The sequence below is a fragment of the Rattus norvegicus genome, chromosome 9 (genome assembly GCF_036323735.1).
Source record: "Rattus norvegicus strain BN/NHsdMcwi chromosome 9, GRCr8, whole genome shotgun sequence".
NCBI lineage: Eukaryota > Metazoa > Chordata > Mammalia > Rodentia > Muridae > Rattus > Rattus norvegicus.
The window spans coordinates 93,036,557-93,061,632 of NC_086027.1; the positions used below are offsets into that span (position 1 = coordinate 93,036,557).

Genomic DNA, 25,076 nt, shown 5'->3' on the forward strand with positions numbered 1-25,076 from the left:
TTCTGTATAACATGTGCATACACCCACATATCTAGATATAACACACATCATATATGCACACACGTATATATATGCATAACCTACATACAATACACACTCATAAATTCACACATACAAATGCATGTACTCAAATGCCTATATATAACGTAGACACACATACAAGAATATATATATATTCACATACCTATATACATACATATATTACACACATACAAGAACAACATTCGAGAGTCAAATGGAACTACAAAAATACTTTGAAGTATATACTTTAGCATGTACAAAAAAATAAGGCATTCTGATATTAGCACCGAAGGAGAGGAAACATTAGTCTTTAGTTCAGGGGACAAACAGGATTAATGAAAGAGCATCGTGGTTAAATCCTAGCGAATCAGGCAGCAGCACAGCTCCACAGCAGGCTTAAGAAAACATGTATTGATTTCTCCTTTTCCTCAAGACCCATAAATATCTGGAATGACAGTTTTGTTTTACATCCACTCTCATGACTAGCATACACAATGGCTGGCAATGGTCTCAGGTAGCACTCAGACAGCCTCTCCCCTGGTGGGAAGGCTCTGCCCTCCTCTGAGATTCCCAACACAAAAAGCTCAGCAGAAAGAAATGACCTAAAACACTGAGGTGTTTGGCCACAATTGTTGCTGGGGATCACCATCAAACCCTACCCTTTAGTTCTCTCAGCTCCCTGGAACATTCTTTTTCTCGGGGTACCAAGCTATTGTCCCAACGGATTTGTTTGTATCAAAGTCTCCTCGGCAGCAGGACTGATGCCCAGAAGCCAGGGGAGTCAAAACTCCAAGTGCAAGACTTTCTGCCAAGCCAATATTAGGGGAGCAATTATTAAAATATAGTGAATTCAACTTCTGGGTGGTCTCTTCCCACTTGAGACCTCAGTTTCCCCAAAGTCTCTAGAGCAGAACACGATTTAAAGTCTTCCATGGAAACCCACCATAGTTTCCTCTCACATATGACTTTAAAAAAAAAAGAAAAAAGAAAAAACAAACCTACTTTATATCCAATGGTGCTCATTAAAAAGAGATTTAAAAAACAATCACCTTAAATTCTGAAAAGATTAAAATGCCCCCGCCAAGGACTCAGAGGTTTATCTACCATAGTTGCCCTCCATCCGTCCTCTTCCCTCTCTTTCTTTGCCACCCTGTGAGTGTCTGCTTTCTCACATACGAAGGTGGGAAGTAGGATCAGATAGTGAGTGGGAGGACAGAGCACTTTTCAAGTGAGATTGGATTTGGGGGTGGGAAGACAGTTGAAGACAGTTTTACTCTGTAGCCTAGCTTGGTCCGGAATTTACTATACAGTCCAAGCTGGCCTCAAACTCTTGGTAATTCTCCTGTTTCAGCCTCTCAAGTCCAGGAATTCTAGGTGGGGGTTGCCACCAGGCCTGAAATGATCTCCAAGTTTTAAACTTTCATCAGTTGCCTTCCAATTCACTTAAAATCGACTGGCCTTCAAGAGTACAAAGACATAACCATGCTGGATGGGGCACTGTGCAAAACAGGGACCAGAGTTAAAGCACTCTGCCCCCATCAACCCACTGTGACCACTGCGACGTTAAAAAGACCCTAAGTGGAATCATTTCTAAACTACAAGGCCTTACTGTACACCCAACAAACTGTGTTGGCCTTGATGTGGGGCCAGACCTCAGCCTGTTTGTCTGGATAAGGCCCATGAAATCCTAAGATAGGAAAAGTAGCCACACTATAAAACTTGTTATCCTACACTTCTTCCCAAGTGAAAACATGAGAGGCTACTCTGAGGTAGAAAATGCTGACGAACTATTTCTCAAAAAATAGCTGGATGCATTTGTAATAACTGTGGTGATTTGGAAGAAGAGCTAGTAACAGCTTCTTTGATCCTGGCCTGGAGGTCCCGGGATACTTTCCTGTGGGAACTTTGATATGGGAATGAATTCTGTGCACAAGCTGACTAAAGTAATCAACTATTTGCCCCTCCCCCCAAAAAGGTAACACAAACAACCAAGCAGGCTCAATCCATCTTCATAAAACCACATATTATTATATGGTTTCTGATTGAAAATGAATCTGCCTTCTTAAAATCTGGAAAATCAGCTGTCTCTGTTCTCCGCCATGTCTTAAGAAGCAGCAAGTCCAAGGACTATGAACTTGAGCATCGTCCTTGAGCCGAAGACTGGTAAGAAGAGTTCGAGAAGCAGTGTTGCAGATCCACTGAGCAGGACAACCCCAGGCTAGGCCCACTCGCTTCCTTGCACACCTACGGAGCACCTTGCCTTATGTCCAGACTCTGGTGCTTGACTGTGTGACACAATGCCAGTGAAATCATCTGTGCGGGTAGAAAATGTAATGCTAATGACAAAAGCTGGTTGAAGTCAGACGAACACGCCTAAGACCAAAGAATGGACCAGCAGACCAGGAGCTGCAGTCCCTCCACTTCAGTTCCCTAGTTACTGTGAACTCTTGTTTCCTTGACTGAGCTACAGAGCATTCGGTCCAAAGTGTAGTAGCTAAAACAGTTTGTGTGACACAGTCGCCGAGGTTTCTAAATACCCGTAAGTTGACAAGGCTTTCTTTGACTCTCCTACACCTCTCAAGGTGGCGGGTGAATACCCAGTAACAGCCATACTGAAATATTAACTGCCTTCCCTGTCTCCTTGGGTTTTCCAAACCGGGCCAGGTATTGTTCCCTAAACATGGCCACTCCAGATGCACTCAGGAGAGGTGCCTTTTGCTTCTCTGTACCACGCTGTCATCTATAAAGTTCACACATAAGAACCACACAATGTCCCAAAACAAACCAGCAAAAGGACATGTACATATAATGTCTTAACTAAGTTTCCAATTTTGCCCTGGACTACATGTATAGCTATCCTGAGCCATATGTGAACAGTAAGCTATGGTCGGGCCACCCTACTTGGTCTCAGTAAAAATAAGATCAACGTCACACCAGCCTCTTAAACACCATACTTGGTAACAAGTATGGTGTACCTGACTTGTCCTCTGAAGTTACCAAAGATGCCGCAGCCAATAGCAAGGCAGCAAGAAGAACACATTCTTCCAGCCCGAGGCCCCCTGAAAGCTGGAAAGCCAGGAGCGAAAACAACAGCAGGTGGATCCGATCATACACAAGGCCTGGATCTGAAGGTTTGCATTATCTGAAGACAAGAGAATGTGTTTTTCTAGTCTCCCTGTCCTGTCTTTCATTTGTCAGTGGTAAGTAGAACTAGGCACGGTGAGCCACCAAGACGTGACCTCACTGTCAGGATGTGGAGAACCATGTATCTGCTCCTGCGGATGCTGATAACGAGTGACAAGTCTACCTGAGTGTAAGCATAGCAGCTGTGAGGCAGGTGGCTCTTGGGACAAAGGAGAGGGGATGCCTTCTCAATCTGGCTGCTGGCTGACGTCAGAGGCACCTGATGTTTCCTTGGTCCCTCGTGGTCCAAGGTGACCCAGTTGGAATGTATCCTGTGTGGCCACTGGCCTGCAGTCGTTACAACTCAGTATCATTTGCAGGCAGGCCTCCAGGAAACAGCCTGTGAAATGGGCATTTGCTACGGGGTCATGCTTGGAAACTAAAGAGAAGGGAATATCAAAAGGATGAAGTTTCGCCAGGCTCTCCCTAGAGTTTCCAGGAACCCAGAGCACGGAAGGCCGATTTGCCAGAGGTCTGGCTGCAGTGTCCTCACAGCAGACTACAGATCAGACTGTGGCTACAGAACCCTTTGGGCAAGAAGTTATCCTGAATTCCAGATTCTTGGAAAGGAGTGACTTTCCTGTGGACTGTTTCCTCTGTACTTACTGGAGGCCACTGGACTTAGCTGGCTAGGGTTACGCATTTTGATAAAGATGGGCAAAAAATAAGAACCATGTAAATTCTATCCTGTCTCTTCTTTCCAGCCTGAGTATTCTGTGATCTTGCCAGAGGGGCTTCTTAGGCATCTCGAAACAAAGCATCCCTCTCAAATGATCTGGGCCTAAAATACCATATTCCTGTCCTTGGGAGAATCACAAAGGCTCTTAGCCACAGGTTCCTCTGAGATAGCATCTTATTTCTGAATCTCTGAGGACACGTCAACACCAGAGAAACCTGTTAGTTCTCTACCCTGTTTGCAACCTCTGCCTCCAACCTGGTCATTTAGGATACTGGGACTAGTCCTGTTGGCTGGGACCATGTACCGAGTACTCGGGGACTCAGACAAGGCAAAACATCCTATACCAACACAAACTGAGATCACTGAGATCACCCATTCATGTCAGACCTCCGATTTTGCTAACATTTGCTATGTGCCAGGATCTGCTGCAGAGACAGAAGTGAAAGGAGGGACTTGAATAAACACCCAGGGCGGGGTTTGTGTGGATTGGTCCTGGGCTTCCTGGAAGCTGGGTTACCCAAACCCTCCCCAACCCCCGAGAGAAAGCATCCAGGTGAGCAACCATATACTTTGGTCCTGAGTCCACTAGTTCCCCTCCCTCAAAGCTGCAAGTACCCACAAAGGGCAGCTCTCAGTGAAGCACTGAGAAAGACGCTCCAAGCCATACCATCTGATTCACATCTCTGGTTCCTCTCCCTGGACCCAGACTCTACTCCTGCTTCTGCTACAACAAAGTCACTGCGAGATGGGAAACTTGGGTTTGGGAATTTTCCTTTGGGGAAGGAAGACTCTGAACCTCTTCTGCTGCTACTCTGTAGATTTGGGGCCTGCTTGGATCTCTTTACTGATAGATCATTCCTAACTAATAAGGATTATACTAGAACAGCTTCCACAGGCCCCACACTCAATACCAACCTCAGGGAGCTGAAGATGTGGTTAAGAACCCTTGCTGCTCTTACACAGAACTGGAGTTTGGCTCCAGGAAGCTCAAACCACCTGTAACACCAGCTTCAGGGGATACCATACCCTCTCCTAGACTCTGTGCGTCTTCACACAGGCACCTGTACACAGGAACACACGCACATGAATAAAGCCTAAAATGTTTACTTTTAAGAGCTAAACTCAGTACACTGACTTTCTGAATTGTTTCAGATTACTCTATCAATTCAAAAGAAATAATTTTTGTTGCCAAGTTTGTGATAATACCCCTTACAAAAGTCACTGAGCTGACTTTCTCAATGTGATAGAAAGATCCGAGAGAAGTGTCTATAATTTAACAATTGCCATGTTCTTTCAGTAGGGGGCCTGGAGGGAACTTGGTTTATGGAAGCCTGCATGATCCAGATGGACTATATATAGTCAGGGAACGGTGTAATGAGACTTCCAATCAGACTGCTATGCTGTCCCTCTGCCACACCGACTCCTGGCTTTTCTCTAGGAAAGGAAGCTGTATTCTAAAACACAAACTCTAAGCATCAGATGACTGCTGTTCACTGTGGTTTCTGTAGGCCCTGAAATCCAAGAGATTAGTTTATGTTCGTATTGACTGTTTTGAAAACAAGAAAGAAAATGTCAGGATGAAGGGATGTCTCTGTTAGTAAACCACTTGCCTTGCCAACACAGGACTTAAGTTCAATCTCAGAACCCACCTAAAAGTGTTACCATGGTCGCAAGGGCCTGCAATCCCAGAACTGGAGAAGCAGAGGCAGGAAGACGCCTAGAGCATGCTAGCTGGCCAATCTAGCCTAATTGCTGAGCTCCAGATCTCTCACTTGTGAGACCCTGTCTGTCTCAAAGGAACTACCCAGGGGACACCTGAGGATGACACGGGTTGTTGTCTGACCTTACACACACATACATACACACACACATATACATACATACATACACATAAACATGCAGACATAGACACACACAAACACAAACACATACACATATGCACACAGTGCACACACATCCACACATGCAGATACACACACATTTAAAAAAATGTTCAATACATTGTGATGAAGAATCATATGTGCACAGTTGCAGATCAACGCAACTTAAGAAATATATTCAGTGTAAAGACACCTAGCCATGGGTTTGAAGGGCTGCTCCTGAACAGGGCTAGTACTCTGTCTTCTGTGCCTTGTTCAGCCAGTGTTTTATTTTTAAGACCCGCCCCCCTTGTGGCTGTGAAGTCCTAATGACAGCATAACCTTGGAGCCCATGTGTGATGTCTCCCTTACCGCAGACCCTCAGAGAGCTTACCTGGCATGCCGGATGGATGCGATGGCGTTGCTGAACTCACTGTCAATGCTGCGGCAGTTGTAGAATTCCTCGTAGGCTGGCCGGGACGAGCCCTGGTACTCAATGCGGCTGATGCGGCAGATGCCCACAATCAGGATGATAAGCATGAGGATGAAGGCTACACACAGGGCTCCAATGATGATGTAGAGGGAGTGCCTCGGCATGTTGGTGAGGCTCTCGGCCATGTGCCCAGACTTCCACTGCAGGTCTGAAGGCGGAGAAGGAATTGGAGCAGTTAGCTTGCTAGGGCACTAAACTCATATAAGGGTCATCTAAACTGGGAAGGATTATTTTCTGTGACTAATCCAAGCCAACGTTTAATATCTTTCATATTAAAGGTCACTGACAAATCCTGAAGAAAAAAATAAGGATGGATCTGCTTTAGTTTGGATGTGAAATGTCACCAAAGGACCATGAGTTTCGTTCCCAATTGATGGTGATGTTTGGGAAGGATGTAGAACCTTTAAGAGGTGGAGCCTTACTAGAAAAGTCTAGAATCACTGAGGAAATAGGGTGGGCTCCGGGTGTTATTTCCCAGCCCCACTTACTGTTCACATCCTGCTTCCTGACTACGGGTGCTTTCCCTACCATGACCGATGGTCTCCCCTCAAACCGAAAGCCAAATTAATCCCCTCCTTCATGAAGTTGCAGATATTGTGTCACAACAAGAAAAAGTAACTCCATAGTCACTCTCAGCATATAGTTCTTCTCCCTGTTGCACGTATTACTGTAAAATGGCAGAAATAGAGGCTGCAAATAGGTACTTGGCCCTTCTTGGGGACTTATTGGTGAACTTCACCCCAGATATGGTGACTTTAGACTCCCTACCGAGGAGCTAGCCCTGTAAATGTGTAAGGCTCTATGTACAAGATGATGGTGTCGCTCACTTACAAACAGTTCAGAAAATGAGCTCAGGTCTCATGTACCTACTTCTCAGGGCCAGGAATTACTAATGGCTTATCACTCCGCTTCAGATTTCCTTTGCATGTTTAAAAAAGAAATAACGTGTTAAAGATAAAGTTGCAGTTCCCCCATTCTCATGTCCTCTCCTCACCCCACCAACACCAAAATAATTTACCAGAGTCAGAAAGAGGAAGACAATCTAAATATTTAACTCTAGCGAGACAGAAAGACAGTTCTTCATTAAACAGTACAAACAAAGGAAAGAAAGCAGTCAAAGGGGACCTACTCGTGTGGTATAATAATCCAGCAATCACAGTAAGTTTAAAAACAGTTACTTGGACATTTAAAAAAAAAAAACTCAGAGTAGAGTTATAAAACTAGCAAGCTTACACCGCTCCCCTATTAGGCTAAGATCTTTAGGAACAACTCATTTAGTCGAGATTACCAGAATATGTATAATTCACCCCCCTTGCCCCTCAAGAGAGGCAGCCTAGGCAACTGACCTACTTTAAGAGGAAGCAAAACAGGAGCTGAGGTCTGTGTCCACAGCACGCCTCTACAATGTTGCCTCTAGAAGCCAGGGTTATAAGTGATTCCAGTGTTTCCTGTATACTTTTCAACCACTTTAATAATGATGACCTATTCTTTTAACAATCAAGAAATACGCAATACGTCATTGTGTGAACACCCAGATGGGAACCTCCACGCAGCGGTCGGATCACACCAGTCTGCTTTAACTCCAACTCCAACATTTGATCCGTCTTCTGAGCCTGTTTTCCATGTGCAACAGGGAAGCACCAATGTCTACCCCACCCATCTGTTGTGAGCATAAGCTAGAAAACTGAAAAGGTGAAATGAGAAAAGGCACTTGGGAGGTGGTCCTTCAGAAAGAGCAGCTGAGATGCTGGAAGAAGGGGAGGGGGAGAGTACACTGTCCCGTGAGGTAGATGCTCTGGGCAGAGGATGATAGAACATCAGCTGCCCCTGACCTTCCACTAGCCTCTATTAACAGGGACAAAAATGGAAGGGCTGGATGTCACCTCTGGAGTTGGCACCGGCTGGTAACATCAGATGATGTTCTGTTTGTGGACCAGCATACAAATGGAGATGTCTAGCTAATACAAACAGGATGTGAAAGCAAACTGCAAATCAAAAGGAACTGGGCTTTCTCTATTGTAGTCATACCTCGTGGCTACCACCATTACCCTGCAGGGTCATCACTTTCCTGGTGTCTAGATCTAGGATTCGGAAACAAAAACCATGCCTCAAGACACCTTTCAGTATCCTGGTTATGTGAAAGGATCACCACACACTCAGCTACACCCTCTGTGATCATGGACTCGGAACTGACTGTTCTTGATCCTGGAAAGGACACCCTGAGGGAGAGGACAAGTGGTGAGGCAGACAAAGGGCCAGCCTGCAGAAACATTCCCTAGCATAGAGAAGTAGCCCCTGCTTCTTGTCTGGATGTTTCTAGAATGCCCAAAGAGAAAGAGTGAATAAAGAATCCTAGAATGTGAAGCCAGATCACCTGATCCCTAAAGATCTCACAGAGACCTGTAACAGCTGGTTCGATGTTTTCATCCAAGACTGCCTGCCTAGCTGCTAAGGCAGCAGAGGGAGCTGAGAAAGCTGCCTGATCCTTAGTGCGCTCTCTCCTCAGCCAAGCTGACCCAGAGACAAGGGGAGCAACATAACACACTACAAAGCAATAGCCTCCACAGATGGCTGAAGGTGTTTTGTGAAACCAGAACTGAGGTTCAATCCCCAAGTCAGGAGTCCTTTCTTGGCAGGATCTACTGCCTCCTTGGAGAGACTACTCTGTTTTCTGGCAGAAAAAGTAACTGTGGTTCACTTGATTTCCAAGTATTATAGCATTCATTCCTTTCAAAACTCAGCAGCAGGCTGGAGTCCAAGGCTCAACAGAACGTGTTTTATCATCCATTTAGCATCAACACAAGGGTGGCCAGGGTGGTTTTCATTCCAACTCATAACTGAGTGCTGAGATCTGATGGTCAGGGGTGTGTGTGTGTGTGTGTGTGTGTGTGTGTCTCCACAAGTGCATGGATACACACATGTCATAGCACACATGTCACAGCACTTGATTAAAGGTCTCTACTTTGGCTATGTGTATCCTGGAGATGACACTTGAGTCATCAGTCTCAGGAGCAGGTAACTTTATCCACAGAGCCATCTCTCCAGCCCTCACAGGAGTTCTTGATGGGCTTCTGAGTTTTACATATGCTCTGTGTATTAAAAACATGCATATCATCTTGACTGTGTATACACACATGTTCACACATGAGAACTACTGTAAGAAGAGCATTATACCTCATTATGCCCTCACACAACGCTGGCCCACATGGGATGAGTTGCCCATAGTTTGCATGTCCCTCTACTTGCACCAGAATCTGCCTTTCAAGGTGTTTAGACATTGAAAAGTCTATCACAATTTCTTACCAAACAACAACCAAAAGCAAGCAAACAAAAAACTCTTTTCCTTCATCCCTGCCCTCATGTTTAAAGCTGAACTCATCTTTCTTGTCTTCTGAGATGTTCCTGACAGAAGCGAAGGTGGCTGCTTTGGGAGCTAATTGGTTTAGTAGCCAGCCTGGATCTGTGCAATCTAACACTCTGTATGAAAGGCACCAAATGTACCCTCTCTTGCCAGGTGTCTGCAAATGTCATCCTCCATCCAGGCTCCATCAGTGTAAGACAGCGATTTTCCACATCCCCAGAGTCCTGTTGCATGAACCATTTACTGTGTTGGCTACAGCCCAGCTTGGAGAAGAAAATCTTAAACCTGAGCGCACTGAATGGGATTACTTCATGGGCCCCAGCAGGTGTGTGACCAGGAATGCCAGCTCAAGAGCTCTTTGGGGAACATTTCATAAATGTCCCACTTGTAAGTCTCAAGGATCGTTTACATTTTTGTTTAAATGTGTCTGAAGTTCTGTGCTTTCTGAAGGCTTTCTACATTGAACATGTTGGGATTGCTGGGAGAGCACGGTAGAGAAGCTGTTCATGGTGAAGCAGGCACGCTGGTGACAAAACCAAATCTTCCCAAATTAGACTTCAACTGATTTGCATAATTTATTCTAAAATAAATTGTCCATATCTATTTTGTAATTTATCTTGGTGAGCACAGCAAGACTGGCTAATTTATTCATCTACAAGGAGCATGTTTTTGATGATATCATTTAATAAGTAAACAATTCTTAAGGCTATGGGCTGCCTACAACCATGAGCTAATATATAAAATTGTGTCATGTTTTCCGTAGCCAAAGGTGAGTTGTCCAATGAAAACATCAGTCAGCCTGAGAAAAAATAGCAGCCATTGTTGATTTTCCGACAATTTGAATGAAGATGACTCACAGGGACTGGCACTACTTGAAAGGATTTGGAGGCCTGCCCTTGTTGAAGGAAGTGTGTCACGGGGGGTGGGCTGGAAGGGTTCAGATGCTCAAGCCAGACCCAGAGTTGCTCTCTTTCTACTGCCTGCAGATCTGGATACAGAACTCTGTTACTTCCCCAGCATCATGTCTACGTGCTGCCACCCTCCCCTCCATGATGATAATGGACTGAACCTCTGAAATTGCAAGCCAGCCCCAATTAAATGATTTCCTTTATAAGAGTTGCTGTGATCGTGATGTCTGATCACAGCAATGGAACACTAAAAAGTGGTCCACGCTACTTAGTGGTGGGAAATACTACTTCATAAAGAACCATTTGCACTATACCTATGATTTGAGTACCTACTGTGTGCTTTGATAAGGCATGAAGGGAAAAGCTGGGGAGAAGTGAGCTCTTGCAAGTTTAGGTCTTTAGACAGACACTAGTGTCAGCAAAATGCCACCAAATGCGAAAGGACAGGTATGCCAAGGCAGCACAGGCAAGCTGCGCTGAAACAGGAGGAGGACAGGGTGATCATTCAGCTAAGAGTCAGGAGAACTTGCACTTGAGGGTCACTCGACATAACTAAAGCAGGGGTGAGGGAGAGCAGAGGGAAGATCACCCCACGCAAAACAGCAGAATGAGCTCAACCCTATGGCAGAAGAGCAGGACAAAAGACCAACAAGAAGCCAGTGTGAGAAGACTGAGGCAGACAGGCCCAGTGAAGGGAGAGGTAACTCCCTGGGGTGGGCCACCGAGACTCTTAAAGCAATTAGCAGAGCCTTGGGTCTTGGTGGATTTATTATTTTAATAGTACTGGGCATGACTGGACTCACATACACACTGAGAAGATGTGCCTGGCTCTGAGGCAGTGGTTCTCAACCTTTGGGTCTCATCCCCATTTTTTTGGGGGGGGAGAGATTCAGATGACTTTTTCACAGGCTCACATATTGGATATCCTGCATATCAAATATTTACATTATGGTTCATAACAGTAGCAAAATTACAGTTATGAAGTAGCAGTGAAACTAATTGTATGGTTGAGAGATCACCACAACATATTAAAGGGCGGAAGCACTAGGAAGGTCGAGAACCACTACTGTAGGGCTGAGTATAGAGGCCAGATCAGGGACTACGCTAGTATGGGGCAGAGCAGGTAGTGACTTAGCCCAAGGTGGTGGGGACAGTGTGAGTGACTGAACAGCAAGTGAGTATGACATGGGGGATGGAATTAGATGGGGCAGGAGTCGGGACTTGACAGGGAGAGAATGAAATCTCACTCTCACTCTCATGGCTGGTATAGCTGGATGCATGAGGTGCTGAAGCTGAGTAGGGGTCACCTTAGAGTGACCAAGAGAGAGCAAGCAGGAGATCCAGAGCTCTGTTTTATAAGGAACAAATGGGAGATGCCATTAGAGCACCACAGTGCCAGGGGTGGCAGAAAACTGTACTTGGTGGGAGAAATCACTATTTTGGTTATTAATTTTAGGCTGACGTTTATTGAGCGTTCCATCTATGTTGGCACATGCAGACAAAACATGCATACATTTACAACGATAATTGAAAGAAACTGAGTGGGGTCCTGAGATCAGAGAACATCTACAGATCAGAGAGTCTTGCTCTGGCCTGCCATTGCCCCGGGTGAGGAAGGCCTAGAGATGTAGTTCTTAGGGAACGGAAGAGCAGTTTATGACAACTAAAGAAGAGGGGTAACTGGGGGCTTCGCTAAGGCTGAGAAGTGCATATGGAGAGACAGTCCTGCCCTCGGCTGTGTACAGGGTGCATCTATGGAGCAAAGACCTGGGTTTGTTAGTGCTAATCTGAGGCCAGTGAGTTGATCAAATTCTAAAGCCACACATCTGTCCTCCACAGCTCTCGAGTCTGAGAACTCTAATGTTCCAGGGGTCAACACAACTCCCACACCACATTCCTCCAGCAGGGTGATTTATACTCAGGAGGTCCTTAAAGTACAAAGATGGGCTTCTGCCTGTACCAATCTTGGTGCTGTGGCTGCCTTCCACATTCCTAAGCACTTGGGGAGCATCTCCAACTAAAACATTAGCCCCTTGTGACCTAAGGATTTTTTAGAAACCTAGTGTCCAACCGATAGAATGGAAATCTGAATACGACCAACAGAAAAAGGTCCCTGCTACACAAAGAAGAAAAATTGCTTCGACAAAGGGTACTCTTCACTACCCTAGTCTGTCACTTCAGACAGCCTCACTAACTAAAGAGCCCACAATTTAACTGACACCTGTCTCTAAGCATGTGACTGTCACTTTAAAATTTTTAAGGACCAGGAAATAAGCTGGCCCAACATTATCTTTTTGTCCTTTCTTGGTAACCTTTGTGATGCCCCCTTTTTGAGATTTTTTTTTTAATTTTATGTGTTATTCTGGCTGGTCTTGTGTCAACCTGACACAAGCTACAGTCATCAGAGAAAAAAAGAGTCTCAGTTGAGAAATGCCTGAGTGAGATCCGGCTGAAGGGCATTTTCTCAATTAGTGATCCGTGGGGGAGGGCCCAGCCCATGGTGAGTGGTTGCCACCCCCTGGATTCTATAAGAAAGCAGGCTGAGCAAGTAAGGGAAAGCCAGTAAGCGTTGCTCGTCTATGGCCTCTGAGCAAGTAAGGGAAAGCCAGTAAGCGTTGCTCGTCTATGGCCTCTGAGCAAGTAAGGGAAAGCCAGTAAGCGTTGCTCGTCTATGGCCTCTGCATCAGTTCCTGCATCCAGGTACCTACCATGTTTGAGTCCCGGTCCTGACTTCCTTTAATATGAACAACATATGGAAGTGCAAGCCAAATAAACCTTTTTCTCCCCAACTTGCTTTTTGGTCAGAGTGTTTTGTCCCAGCAATAGAAACTCTAAGTAACATGTGTAGGGTAGGTGTTTTATGTACATGAGTGTACATATACTACATGCATGTAGTGCTCATGGAAGCCAAAATCGGGTCCAGATTCCCTATATCTGGAGTTCTAGACTGTTCTGAACTAGCATGTAGGTTCTGGGAACAAAACTACCTGGGCCTCTGAAAGAGCATCCAGTGCTCTGAGGGGCTAAGCCAACTCCCCACCCCCTACCTTCCCCCCAACTCCACCCCACCCCCACCCCTACTCCCACTTACAAAGTATTTAGATGAGTCTCATTTTGTTGTATTTTTAAGAGCTTTTATGCTTTTATTTGCTATTCCCCTCCACGTCTTTATCTTATTCTGTTTGTCCATGTGGAAGCGATTTTTCTTTTCTATTTTTCTCTATCTTCAGCCTCTCTGTCTCCTCCTTTTTCAATTCTTTCTATATTGAATAGTATTCTGACTTTCTTGCTTTTGATACTCTCATGTTTTAATTTTCTATTCCTCTTCTGACATCTTCATAATCTTTTTTGAACTTTGTCATGAGGAATCACTTTTTATTTTCCTTTTCTTTATTTTTCCCTTGATTTTCTCTACAGCTTAATTTACCCACCCCTTTTCTTTCTCCTTCTATTTATTTACTCTTGCTTCTCTCCCCCTTTTCATCCTTTCTCTGACTCCTTCCCTTAACTCACTCACTACTTCACCCTTCTTTACTACAAACAAAATTTAGTTCCCTACCATATTCTACAGTGCCTCTGTCACCTCCAATTTTATAGTCATCGGTGATGATTGATAGGCTTTATTTGATTTTTGAGTCTATTTCTGTATTTTATATAGGGTGATGTAGTTGTTTCTAAGATAGTTTGTTCTCTTCCCACCCAGTTAGATTGGAGATTGAGCCTTCCAGAGTAGGCTGTTCAATAAAAAGGACAACGTATCACCCACTTCCAGAAGAAATATCCTAATTTATAGATGCACAAACTACAACCCAGAAGTATGAGGAACATGAGAAAACAGGACAAGATGACTGCTACAAATGGTCCAATCTCCACAACCACTGGACCCACATAAGTGGCTAAAGTACCAGGTAACAATTTCAAAATATTTCTGGTAAGAATGATTGGTGATCTGTGGAAAGATAGGAACAAGCAGAGGAGTCCAGTTCAGGGCCTGGAGAAGAAAGTCAGCATTAAGGAAAAGGTGGAGTTGGGACAGGAAATAAATGAGAAAATCAGCACTGAGGGTGAAGAAAGTCAGCAACATGGAAGAAAGTCCCAGCAAGAAAATTGAGATTCTGAAAAAAAAAAAACTAAACAAATGGAAATGTTGGAAACAAAAAATCCTCAAGGAATAAAATTTAAAAACATGAGGAATGCATGACCAATAGCCACAAGCAGGAAGAAATATTCTAAGAGTGGAGGACAAGGCTAATGAAACACTGCAATCAAACATCTCTAATGGAAAAGGAATTAAAAGAGTATGACCGCAGATCTAGGAACTGGAGGATCTGCTCAAGAGACCAAACCTAAGGCCATAGGCTGAAGGGGTTGAGATGAACACTATGTATGTAGCAAAGGTGACCAACAAAATTATAGCGAACAATTTCCCATGTCTAGAAAAAGGATCACACATTCAAATATAAGAGGCATCTAGAACCAAACGGACATGAGCAGAGAAGAAAAGCAGAGTATAGTCAAGATGTCAAAACTACAGAGCAAAGAAACACTAGAAAAAGCAGCAAGGGGAAATAACTTCCCTACAAGTGCAGAAATAACAGAATAGAATAGACTCAGATCTCTCATTAGTAACCCTCAAAGCCACAGAATCATCCATGGAACAATATTTCAAGTCCTAAAAGTAATAAATGCCAACCCAGATTGCTATACCAAATTTGGAGTGCATGAACTTCAGCCTAGGATCCCAATTCTACTTTAAAGCATATTAGCTTGATATAGTGTTCCCCTGAATTTGTGTCTTAGAAGACTTGTGTAATAACGAGGGTCATAAATGTTTAACATGTAAAGGAGGCAGCAACAGTTAGCGTCCGCACATGAAAGACCTATGCAAGATGCTCCTTATATATTCATTCAGCTTCTACTCTGGAAATAAAATTTAGATTCTTTGGAGAATAAAGAATCTACATCACTGACAAAAAACACAACTTCAAACATCCCACAAGTTTAGGGAATGACCACAAACAGACTCATTTTCTGCTGTTCCAGGGTATGTCTTCATGAAAGTTTGTTCAGAGATAAGAGAGGAAGTTATCAGAATGGAAATAATGTCATGCTAAGCAAATACTACCCAAAAGGTTGAAGCAGGAAGACCGTCAACATCTTAGTCTGAACTTCATAGTAAGACCATCTCTTATAGCGAACAAAAATGGAGTCACATGTGCCAACTCCTTCAAGAGTAACTAAAGTCAAGATGTTGTGGTGAGGTATTTATGCATGGCTACCAAACACTATTTTGGCTCTTCATTTTATTCTGTTTATAATAGTCGTCTCAGGCACTGGCATATTTCAGGAATTTTCATAGCAAATCCCACAAGCTAGATGTCTAAAAACAAACTGTAACCATTCCTGCGTGAAAGAAAATACTCTGAAGAGAGATACTGTGTCTCTCCTTTTGGCTATTATGCTATTAAAAATAATGGACTCCAAGGAACTGTAATTCCCCCAGGAATCTCTTTCTGGGTGAAGGGAATGGCCAAAGCCCTGGTGTGGCCAGATAAAGAACGTGTCTATCAAGAAAAGATTGAGCACAGTTTGGGCACTTTGCCAGACCATCTTATAGAACCAACTGGAGTTTAGACAGTTGGGTCAGACAGACAGAACTACAGCTTGACCCAAGCTATTCATCCTCAGATGGATGTTGTTCCTCAGGAAACAATCCAGTTTGACTTGGTTTTGTGGAGTTTTGTTTGTTTGTTTGGTCATTTGTGTGTGTGTGTGTGTTTGTTTGTTTGTTTGTTTGTTTGTTTGTTTGTTTGTTTGTTTTTGAGACAGAGTTTCCGATTGGGACCTGTGGGTCAAGGATTTGGCTAAGTTAACTGGCCAGGGATCTTCATTGTATCTGCCTTCAAAGCATTAAGATTATGAACACATGCCACTGGACATGGGTTTTGATGTAGGCAATAGGAATCTAAACTCAGGTCTTCATACCCATCCAGAAAACACTTTACTGACTGAGCCTTCTCTCCAGCTCCAGTTACTCTTAGCCATCAAAGACTATAGTCAGCAGTGAGAACATCCAAAAAGAAGCACTCTTTGAACACCATCCCTGTGAAAAGAACCATCTGCGATTGGGAGGTAACATTCTCCCAGACACCTGGTTGGATCAGATGCAATTTTACTGCCCTGTTTAAGAAAATACCTTTCAACGGGGGAATATCCATCAGCCTTCAAAACAGATAAGAACACAAGCCCATGTCACGGCTTGTGACCTCCATCAGGGTGCTGCACTGTTTTAGGACATCAGACCCTCATCCCGGCTTTTCCAAACTTTAGTCTGTTCACCCACAGCTCCAGTGCCTTTTGACTCTCCTTCCACATTATCCAAGCAACTGAAGCAACTTGCTCTACTCAAAGACACCTGAAAACACCAAGCCAAGGGGAATTCAAACCCTGCTTTGCTTTTTAGAGTTTCCAGAGGGGCTGCATTTTTTTTCATAGTATTCTCATGCCTGTCTGTGAAGCACATTTTTTGGCTGACTGAGTAGTAGTGCACTTTGGATGACATTTGAACACTCTCATTCCCAGTGGAAAGGCTTGATGCAATCTCGAGGACTGGGCATGGCAGAAAGCAAGAGACAAGAGTACTACTTGGACTCTGGATGCAGGGATGACTGAAATGATCCCTCTGAGCCTTGTCATGGTCACTGATATGGGGACTTTTGGGTCATAGTTAACACCCTCTTCTTGCTGAAGGAAAAATCCACACTAAATAGCTCACAACTGTGATACTTACGGATTTCACAGTTTGCTCCCACCCAGCCATGAGGACAGTGGCAGGTGTAACCATTGGGCTGATCCAAGCAGGTTCCAGCATGATGACAGGGGTTACTGTCACATTCATTGATGTCAATGTCACACTCTTCACCTAGGAGGATAAAGAACATTAATAGTGATTGGCTAGACAAATATGCCCCCATGAATTCCTTGAAAAACAAAACAAACAAACAAGATCCCAGGCTGGTGATCACACCCTTTCTATTTGTACAAACTCTCAGAAAATTCCAGTCCAGGAACTTTTCGCTTAAAGAAAAACTGAGTGAAGAAAAGCCATTGTTAATAAGATACTCTCCTTGAGCCCATAAAGAAGTAAAGTCATTCCCACATCCTAATAAACCTTTTGAGGCTGACCTTAAAGGAGAGCTTAGGTTTTCAATATTGTTAAAATCTACTTTATTTTGGAGCCAGTAGCTGAATCTCATGCCTTTTCATGAAGTTCCAGGAAGCAGAACATTCACAGTTCATGATTATTTTGCAGTAAAGTGTTTTGGTTTGCTAGGCTAGATATTGGTTTTTTAATGGACACAGTTGAATACCCAGCTTCACAGATCTTTTGTGAAAACTGATTCTTCTAAATCCTTCTGTATGCTTGGATTCAGCAGGGAGGAATCTGAAAATCTCAGTGGGGACACTAAGCCCAACCAGAGTGACAGTTACAAACATGAGATTACCCCAAATCTGACACACTCCTTCCTGAGATATGTTGGCCCAAAGGATGCTCATACCCACCTAATTTGGTCTTCCCTACAATGAAGACAGCCAGACCTTGCTGACACCTAACGTTCTGGGTTTCCTCAACTGTCCACAGAGCCTGTTGTAACACGACAAACTAGCATACAGGCCAACATCACTGTGATCCAAACATTTCAATATAGGAAGTATCTTGCTGGCCAAAGTTTCAAGAACAAAGACACCCTCAAATAATTTTACAGCCATCACAATAAACTGATACAAGATGAATACATGCCTTAAACCTAAGGGCCTCTCACTGAAGCTAAAAGGATACTTCACACTAAGGCAATCTCTTTTAAAGGGAAAATTTTTTAAAAATCACACAGAAAAGAGAATTTTAAAAACCCTCATTTACTTCAATAAACAGAGAAAGAAATGAAACAAAACACTATTCTTATTGGCCCAATCCACTAACACCAGAAGCAAGTATTCGTTCCATCTTCAAAGAGCAGCATCTCAGTGTATTTCCAGGCTTACTTAGCATTAAATTGCCTTTCTATCTGTTATTGGTTTACTTCACATTTATAAAACTACCATATGTTACTTGCAGATCATTTTAAAGAATCTCACACAGAAAGATTTCATGTCTGTTCCATTTGGCACTCTTTGCATAAGTGGCATTTGACTATGTCAAGTCAAATCTGTCGAACAAAATACCCACGGTCTCAGGGTCATCCTAAAATGATTATAATTATTTTATGTAAGTCATGATGGGACAAATTTGTTTCTTGCAGTAAATATACTTCACATCAATAAGGAGGACACAAAATCAATTGCCTCGTGCTAACCTGTCTTAACCAGTTTAAAATGTGGTCCCTGTGCATCATCAGGGTGATCGCTTGTGAGAAGAGAAGAAGGGCACAGCAGACTATACCATCCCAGATGGCTTTACATGGTAGACTTGTTGAAAAGCACATCAACAGGGTGCACTGAGAAAGGCTGAAAAGCAAAAATCGAAGACTTTCACAGATAAACACATCAGTGCCGCTTCCAGCCACTTAGGAAGGCAGCCCTGATGGAGATATTTACTAAGCAACAGCCCACGTCAGCTGGCAATCCAGACATGGCAAGTTTGGAAAAGGGACCCCTGCGACCTAAGCAGAAACAGCAATAGAAACAGCCTGGCTCTTCCCATCCTTCACAGAGGGCAAAACCCAATACCCTACTCTGCTCCGTCAAGGGCCAGGGCAATGCCACACCCTCTGTGAACATGACTGTAAGCTCGCCACAGTCCTCAAGCTTCAGCTTCCCAAGCGCTGAGATTACAGGCATGGCCCTAGCACACTTGACCAAACATCAATCTTCCCATGAGTTTTAATATGCTGACGTTGTTTCCAGTCAATGTGCATTTGGTCTGATTTTAGCGTTTAGTACTAGCTGTGCGTCTTTACTAATGGCCAACTTTTGTGGGCCTGAGACAGTTGTCTTTCTACACTCACTCACTCACTCACTTATTATTTTCTTTCACCCGAGTTAGAACACACAGTGCTCTGCCATGACTGCTATTCTCAAACTGCATTTGTGAAGAGATGCAGTTGCAGAAGCAACTTCTCCTTGACTAATACTGGTGATTAGGACCTGAACTTGCAATCTTTCACAATCTCTTCTTAATCCACGGTTTTCTCTCCCTTCTTCTCTCTCCCTCCCTCTCTGCATATGCATGGGCGCACATGTGTATGTAGATGTACACATATGGAGAAGGCAGAGGTTTAAGTTCGATGTCTTCCTCTATCACGCTCCATTTTTTTTAAATGTGTATGAGTGCTTTGCCTTCGTCTATGTCTGTGTACCACACGCATGCCTGGTGCCAGAAGACACATGAAGAAGGTTCCCTGGAACTGAAATTAGAGATGGTTGTAACCCACCATGCTGGTACTGGGCATCAAAGACAGGTCCTCTGGGAAAACAGCCAGTGTTGATATTTGCTAAGTCATTTACCTTCCCAGCCCCTACCTTACTTTTTGAGACAAGGTCTTTCACTGAACCCAGAGCTCACAAACTAGCTAGACTGGATAGCCAGTAAGCCATGTGGCCCCTCTTTCTCTGCCCTCCTCTCCCCAGTGCTAGTATTACAGACATACACCCCACTTTTCACATGGGTGCTACCGATACAAACTCAGGCTGCATGGCAGGCACTTGACCAGCTGAGCCAGTTCCCTAACCCTCAGTCTACTACTTTGTAAGAGGCAATGTGGATAATATATAATATAATATAATATAATATAATATAATATAATATAATATAATATATACATATATATTGGGTAGTATTTATAGAAGGCTATAACAATACTGATTCATCTGTGAGGTTTTTCTTGGGTAAGTGAAGAAATATAAAACAACTAAAAAGATATTCAAAATCATTTCTGTTATTTAAGCCTTGAGTCCAAGATGTAAATGACAATCTCTACAACCACAGTAGCTATTCTGTTGAACATGTGCAGGCCCCAGGCAGGTACTTTAACTTGTTCATTCATATTTTAATAGAATTTTATTACAGGAGAGGCAAGGTTCAAAAACGTTATTTATTTAGAACTTTTCCACTGGAATCTGTCTTAGCCACCCCTATAACCTAAAAGAATGAATGAAATAATATGAAAAATAAAACTCTATGAAGAATTGGACACCAGACAGTTCAGGGCTCCAAGAAGCAAAGTGTGGTGGCTGTGCACCACAGTCGCCCAGGTCCACCAGCAGCCAGATCTCAACCACAGTGGTTTTACTGAACTTAAGGAGACAAAAGCTGGAGTTTGTGGAGGCCAAGGTCATATGTAGGGAATGCCGCCATAGAAGACAGATAACAAAAGCAGGTGAAATACTAAAGTATGCTGTCTCCCATTCCAGTCCAATCCTGTCTCCCAAATTGATGTTGTCTCACTAGAGTTTGCTATTAAAAAAGCGTGTGTGCATTGAATTCTAAAAGCCTAGCAACCAGGGCGAGAGACAAAAACTCCCAAACTTTTATTAGAGGAAGAAGAATTCAAGGTTCAGTGCCCAGAGTGCTTTGGTGAAGCCGCTGAGGGGTCCATCTTAGCGGCAAGACACAACAGCCACTACAGTAGACGGTCAAACAAAATGATCGACATAAAAAGGTTGGCATTATAAAATCCAGCCATACCACTCACAGTGTTAACATACAATGACCAGGAGGAGGAGGAAGAGAAGGAGGAGGAGGAAATGATGTGGTAAGAGTCTACCTGTCCACTGTTAAAAGTCATGTGGCTACAGTAGATTTTAGGGATCAAGGCTGTATTGGCAATTGAACAGACACATTGATCAACAAAAAAGAAGGAAGAACTCAAAATAGACCCACACAAATATTGCCAACTGATTTTTGACCAAGGTTCAAAAGCAGTTCAGTGAAAGGAAACAGATGGCCTTTGTAACTAATGAAACAAAACTTAAAAGGAAAAAAAAGAAACAAAACAAATATTGTCTAATTGGAAAATTCCATAAAGGAACAGAGTTGGTAAGGCAAAGTAACCAGACCGGAGAGGCTTCACTGAAGGGCAGGGCTGAAGAAGCCGAGATGCCAACCTAATAACTTTGGAAATGAGCTGCATTAGGATGCTGCCCTTGTTGAGAGAGGGCCTTATGTAGCCCAGATGACCCTGAACTCAATATGTAGCCAAATATGACCATGAACTTGTAATCCTCCTGCCTCCACCTCCAGAGTGCTGGGATTTATAGGCTTGAACCACCATGTCTGATTAGGCCTGGCTAAACTAAACAAGCTGTAAGCAGATCCTATATTCTAGCTGGAAAAGTGATTGCCTAAAAGAACATAAGGTAGCAAGTTTGATACTGCTGTGGTGCATATTGGGATCGAATGATGTATTTAATGGATGTTGGAGAGTGGAAACTACTTAGGTTGCTATTGGTATGGGGAGTTATGGATAAATAAGAGGAGACCAGAATGGTCCCTATGGTGCTGGATTAGAGTTGGGACATCACCATTAATCCCCATTAAACTTAAGATAGGTCCCAATGGGTGCATGGTGAGATGTATGTGCACTATTTGCACACATTAGTATACATACTAATTAGTATACTCCATGTCAGCCAAAAGGCTCTAGGATGTCTAAAAGCAATGGCATCCTAGAGGCAACAAATACTTTTAGTGCCTAGAATTTATTTCTAATCTTCTCCAATAAGGATCCAGGGGACCTTGGAGAAATGGATGACTCCAGGATGGGCCAGGAAATAGACAAGATGAGACTGGGGAGTCTTAAAACATCAGAAAGTATACAGTCCTGAATCACAACAATCCAGCAACCCCCACATCCATAGGGGGATAGGTAGAAGGAGCACAGGAGCCAAATGAAAGACCTCCCAGTACCCAAAGTAGGAGCATTGTGAGCAATAAAATAAACTAAAACGTGTTGTTCTGTAACACAAACCATATACTAAGTACCCACAAGTCCTCATTAATATAAATAAATGATTGAACAAGCTAATAAATGACAGAGGATAAACAAATCGCTCACAAGGAAGAATTGCAAATAGTCCTTTGTAACCCCACCCTAATACAGAGAAGCATAGTTCCCTCATTAAGGGAAGGCAATGCCAAGTGTCTTCCTTCCACACAGTGCAGCATGAGAAAGGAGAGAAAATGAGATGGTGCTGGAAAGTCTACCAAACACTTCAGCTAGTGACAGAGGCCATCGATAGCCACAAGCTACAAGGATAGCAAGGGGCCTTGATATGCTGTGACAGGATTTTTTTAAAAAAATGAACAAAGGACATGAAGGGACTCTTCACCATGGAGGACATGCAGATATTAAAAAGTATATAACATTTGACATCATTTTGCCATAGAGAAATGCAAGCTAAAGCCTTAGTGGAGCTCTCACTATACTGCTAACAGATTGACAAAGCCTTGGAGAAAGGGGTGGATGCCAAGCCAAGAACTGAGAGTCATGCCAGGTCATGGTCCTGCAGAAAGAGCTGTGCAGAAGAATGCCAGGCTTGGAGAGCAGGGAAGCTCTCTCCCTTGCTTAAATGACAATTACTTGCTTAAGATACTCTACTCCATCAATGAAGAGGTCCTTGGCCACTCACTAGCTGGCCAGTCGTAAGTTTCACTAAACCTGAGATTCGCCAAGAAAAGCAGGTCGGATGCTGAAGAGAAGGCTCCAGAGAACCCGGGTTCAAATCCCAGCATCCCTATGGTCATTTACAGCCCTGTAACTCCAGTCTCAGGGTGGGTCTAAGACCATCTTGTCTCTGTGGGCACTGCACACATATGTGTACATATATTCATGAAAAGAATCAAAGTCATTCCACAGTTTCCAGACAGAACAACTTATAGTGGTAATAATACCATTTGAAGTGCTTTAAACATTGGAAGGAGAAAAAAAAAATCTATGGCTTTGGTGTGTGCTTAAGATCTCTAAGACAGTTTACTAAATAACCCATTGGAAATAAGATAAAGATTTACTTAGTGAATATAAAAATAAATAAACAAACAAACACTACAGTAAATATTCCACTTTCTCACCTAGAAAATTTTCAAAGTAAATCTTCAAGATTGAAGATTTAAGTGCTCAACTCACACATGACTATAATGACCCAGGAGGATATTAATAAATCCTGGGCAGTGAAAACCATTTGATAAACGAGGACAAAAAGGGGGGAGAGGAGGTCAAGTTAATTCTGTAAAGCTGAAACATAATACATGTAAAACAGAACACCCTGTGCACATTTGAAAGGCAAGTGGCAAAAGAGAAAATCCTTATGGTCTTGTCAGATAATGTTAATGCAGTCAAACTAAACGGCCAAGAAAAAAATTAGTGTGAATGTCCTCGCAAAAAAGCGGACATATCTATGAGCAGGGTGTTCCCAAAAGGAACACAACTGACAAGAAATATGTCTTTAAAATATTCAACTGTTAGAGCAGCAGAACTACAAACTGGACAATAAAACAACACAGCTGCATATAAGAATGATAACTCTGGAGTATGGGTGTCCATACTCCAGACAAGGACACAGACAGTCATGTCAGTAGGTAGGAAATTAGCATTTTTGTCTTGTCTTGTTTTGTTTTTCCTTGGAGAACATGACACATACATAAGAATCTGTTCTCCTAGGCCCTCGAGTTTCTATTCTTAGACCTCCCTTCTAAAAGGGAGGACGGAGGAACATATAAAACAAAATACACATGTAAAAACACTTCTTTCGTTATTATTTATAACATGGAAACATTATTACTTAACTAACAAAAATCAAACTGAAGATGAACCCCAAAACAAATCATGGTGCCTCATAGAATTGACTGCAGGGCAATCAGTAAAAACACTTTAGAAATAAAAACACTGGAGCTAGAAATAGGTTTCAGCTGTTAAGAACACATACCACTCCTCCAAAGAACTCATGCTCTGTTCTCACCACCCACATTGAGCAGCTCACAATCACCTAGAACTCTACTTCAGGGATCTAATGTTCCCTTCTGACCTTGGTGATGGGAACCTGCATATGTGTGCAATACCCCCCCATACGCACAATTATAAAACAATAAAATATTTTAAAGGTGTAAATCTTGATATGGAAACACATTTATTATTTATTTACTCATTTATTCTTGGTTAAAAGTAGGCTGCAAAATAACATGGATATTATGATCCCATTTGTGTCCAATACACACATACACTGTATTCTACATTCTATACATAGAGCTTTTTAGGAAAACTCTTGGCTGTCAATATGTTAATAATGTTATTTCCCAGCAGAATGATGTTAACTGGTGAGTTATTTCAATAACTTTAAAATTTCTCATTTCTTTCATGCTTTTTATTTATTACTAGTAAGACAGAAATATCTGGAAAAGACCCAGGAATCTCCCCCACTACATTTTTGCTTCTGCCGACTGATATATAAATGTCTCTCTGTGTTTATAAACCATCAGATAAACAAAACCATCTGCAAATCATTTTCTGGAGCAAGCCCATTTCTCAGTTTCAGGACAACCCAGAAGGAAAGCACAGGATGTGAAACAGAGAAATAGAAA

At 42.9% G+C, this 25,076-nt stretch overlaps 1 protein-coding gene across 2 annotated transcripts in view; it reads right to left on the bottom strand.

Annotated features, from left to right (window-relative positions):
* Nucleotides 1–25,076, bottom strand: part of Dner (delta/notch-like EGF repeat containing) — a 315,461-nt gene that overhangs the window by 1,449 nt on the left and 288,936 nt on the right. For both annotated transcript variants that reach the window (NM_001399331.1, XM_039084678.2), the window contains 2 exons: nt 17,295–17,426; nt 6,137–6,383 (listed from right to left, as the gene is read on the bottom strand). In NM_001399331.1, the coding sequence (NP_001386260.1) occupies nt 6,137–6,383; nt 17,295–17,426 (379 nt within the window). The remainder of the gene's footprint in view (nt 1–6,136; nt 6,384–17,294; nt 17,427–25,076) is intronic.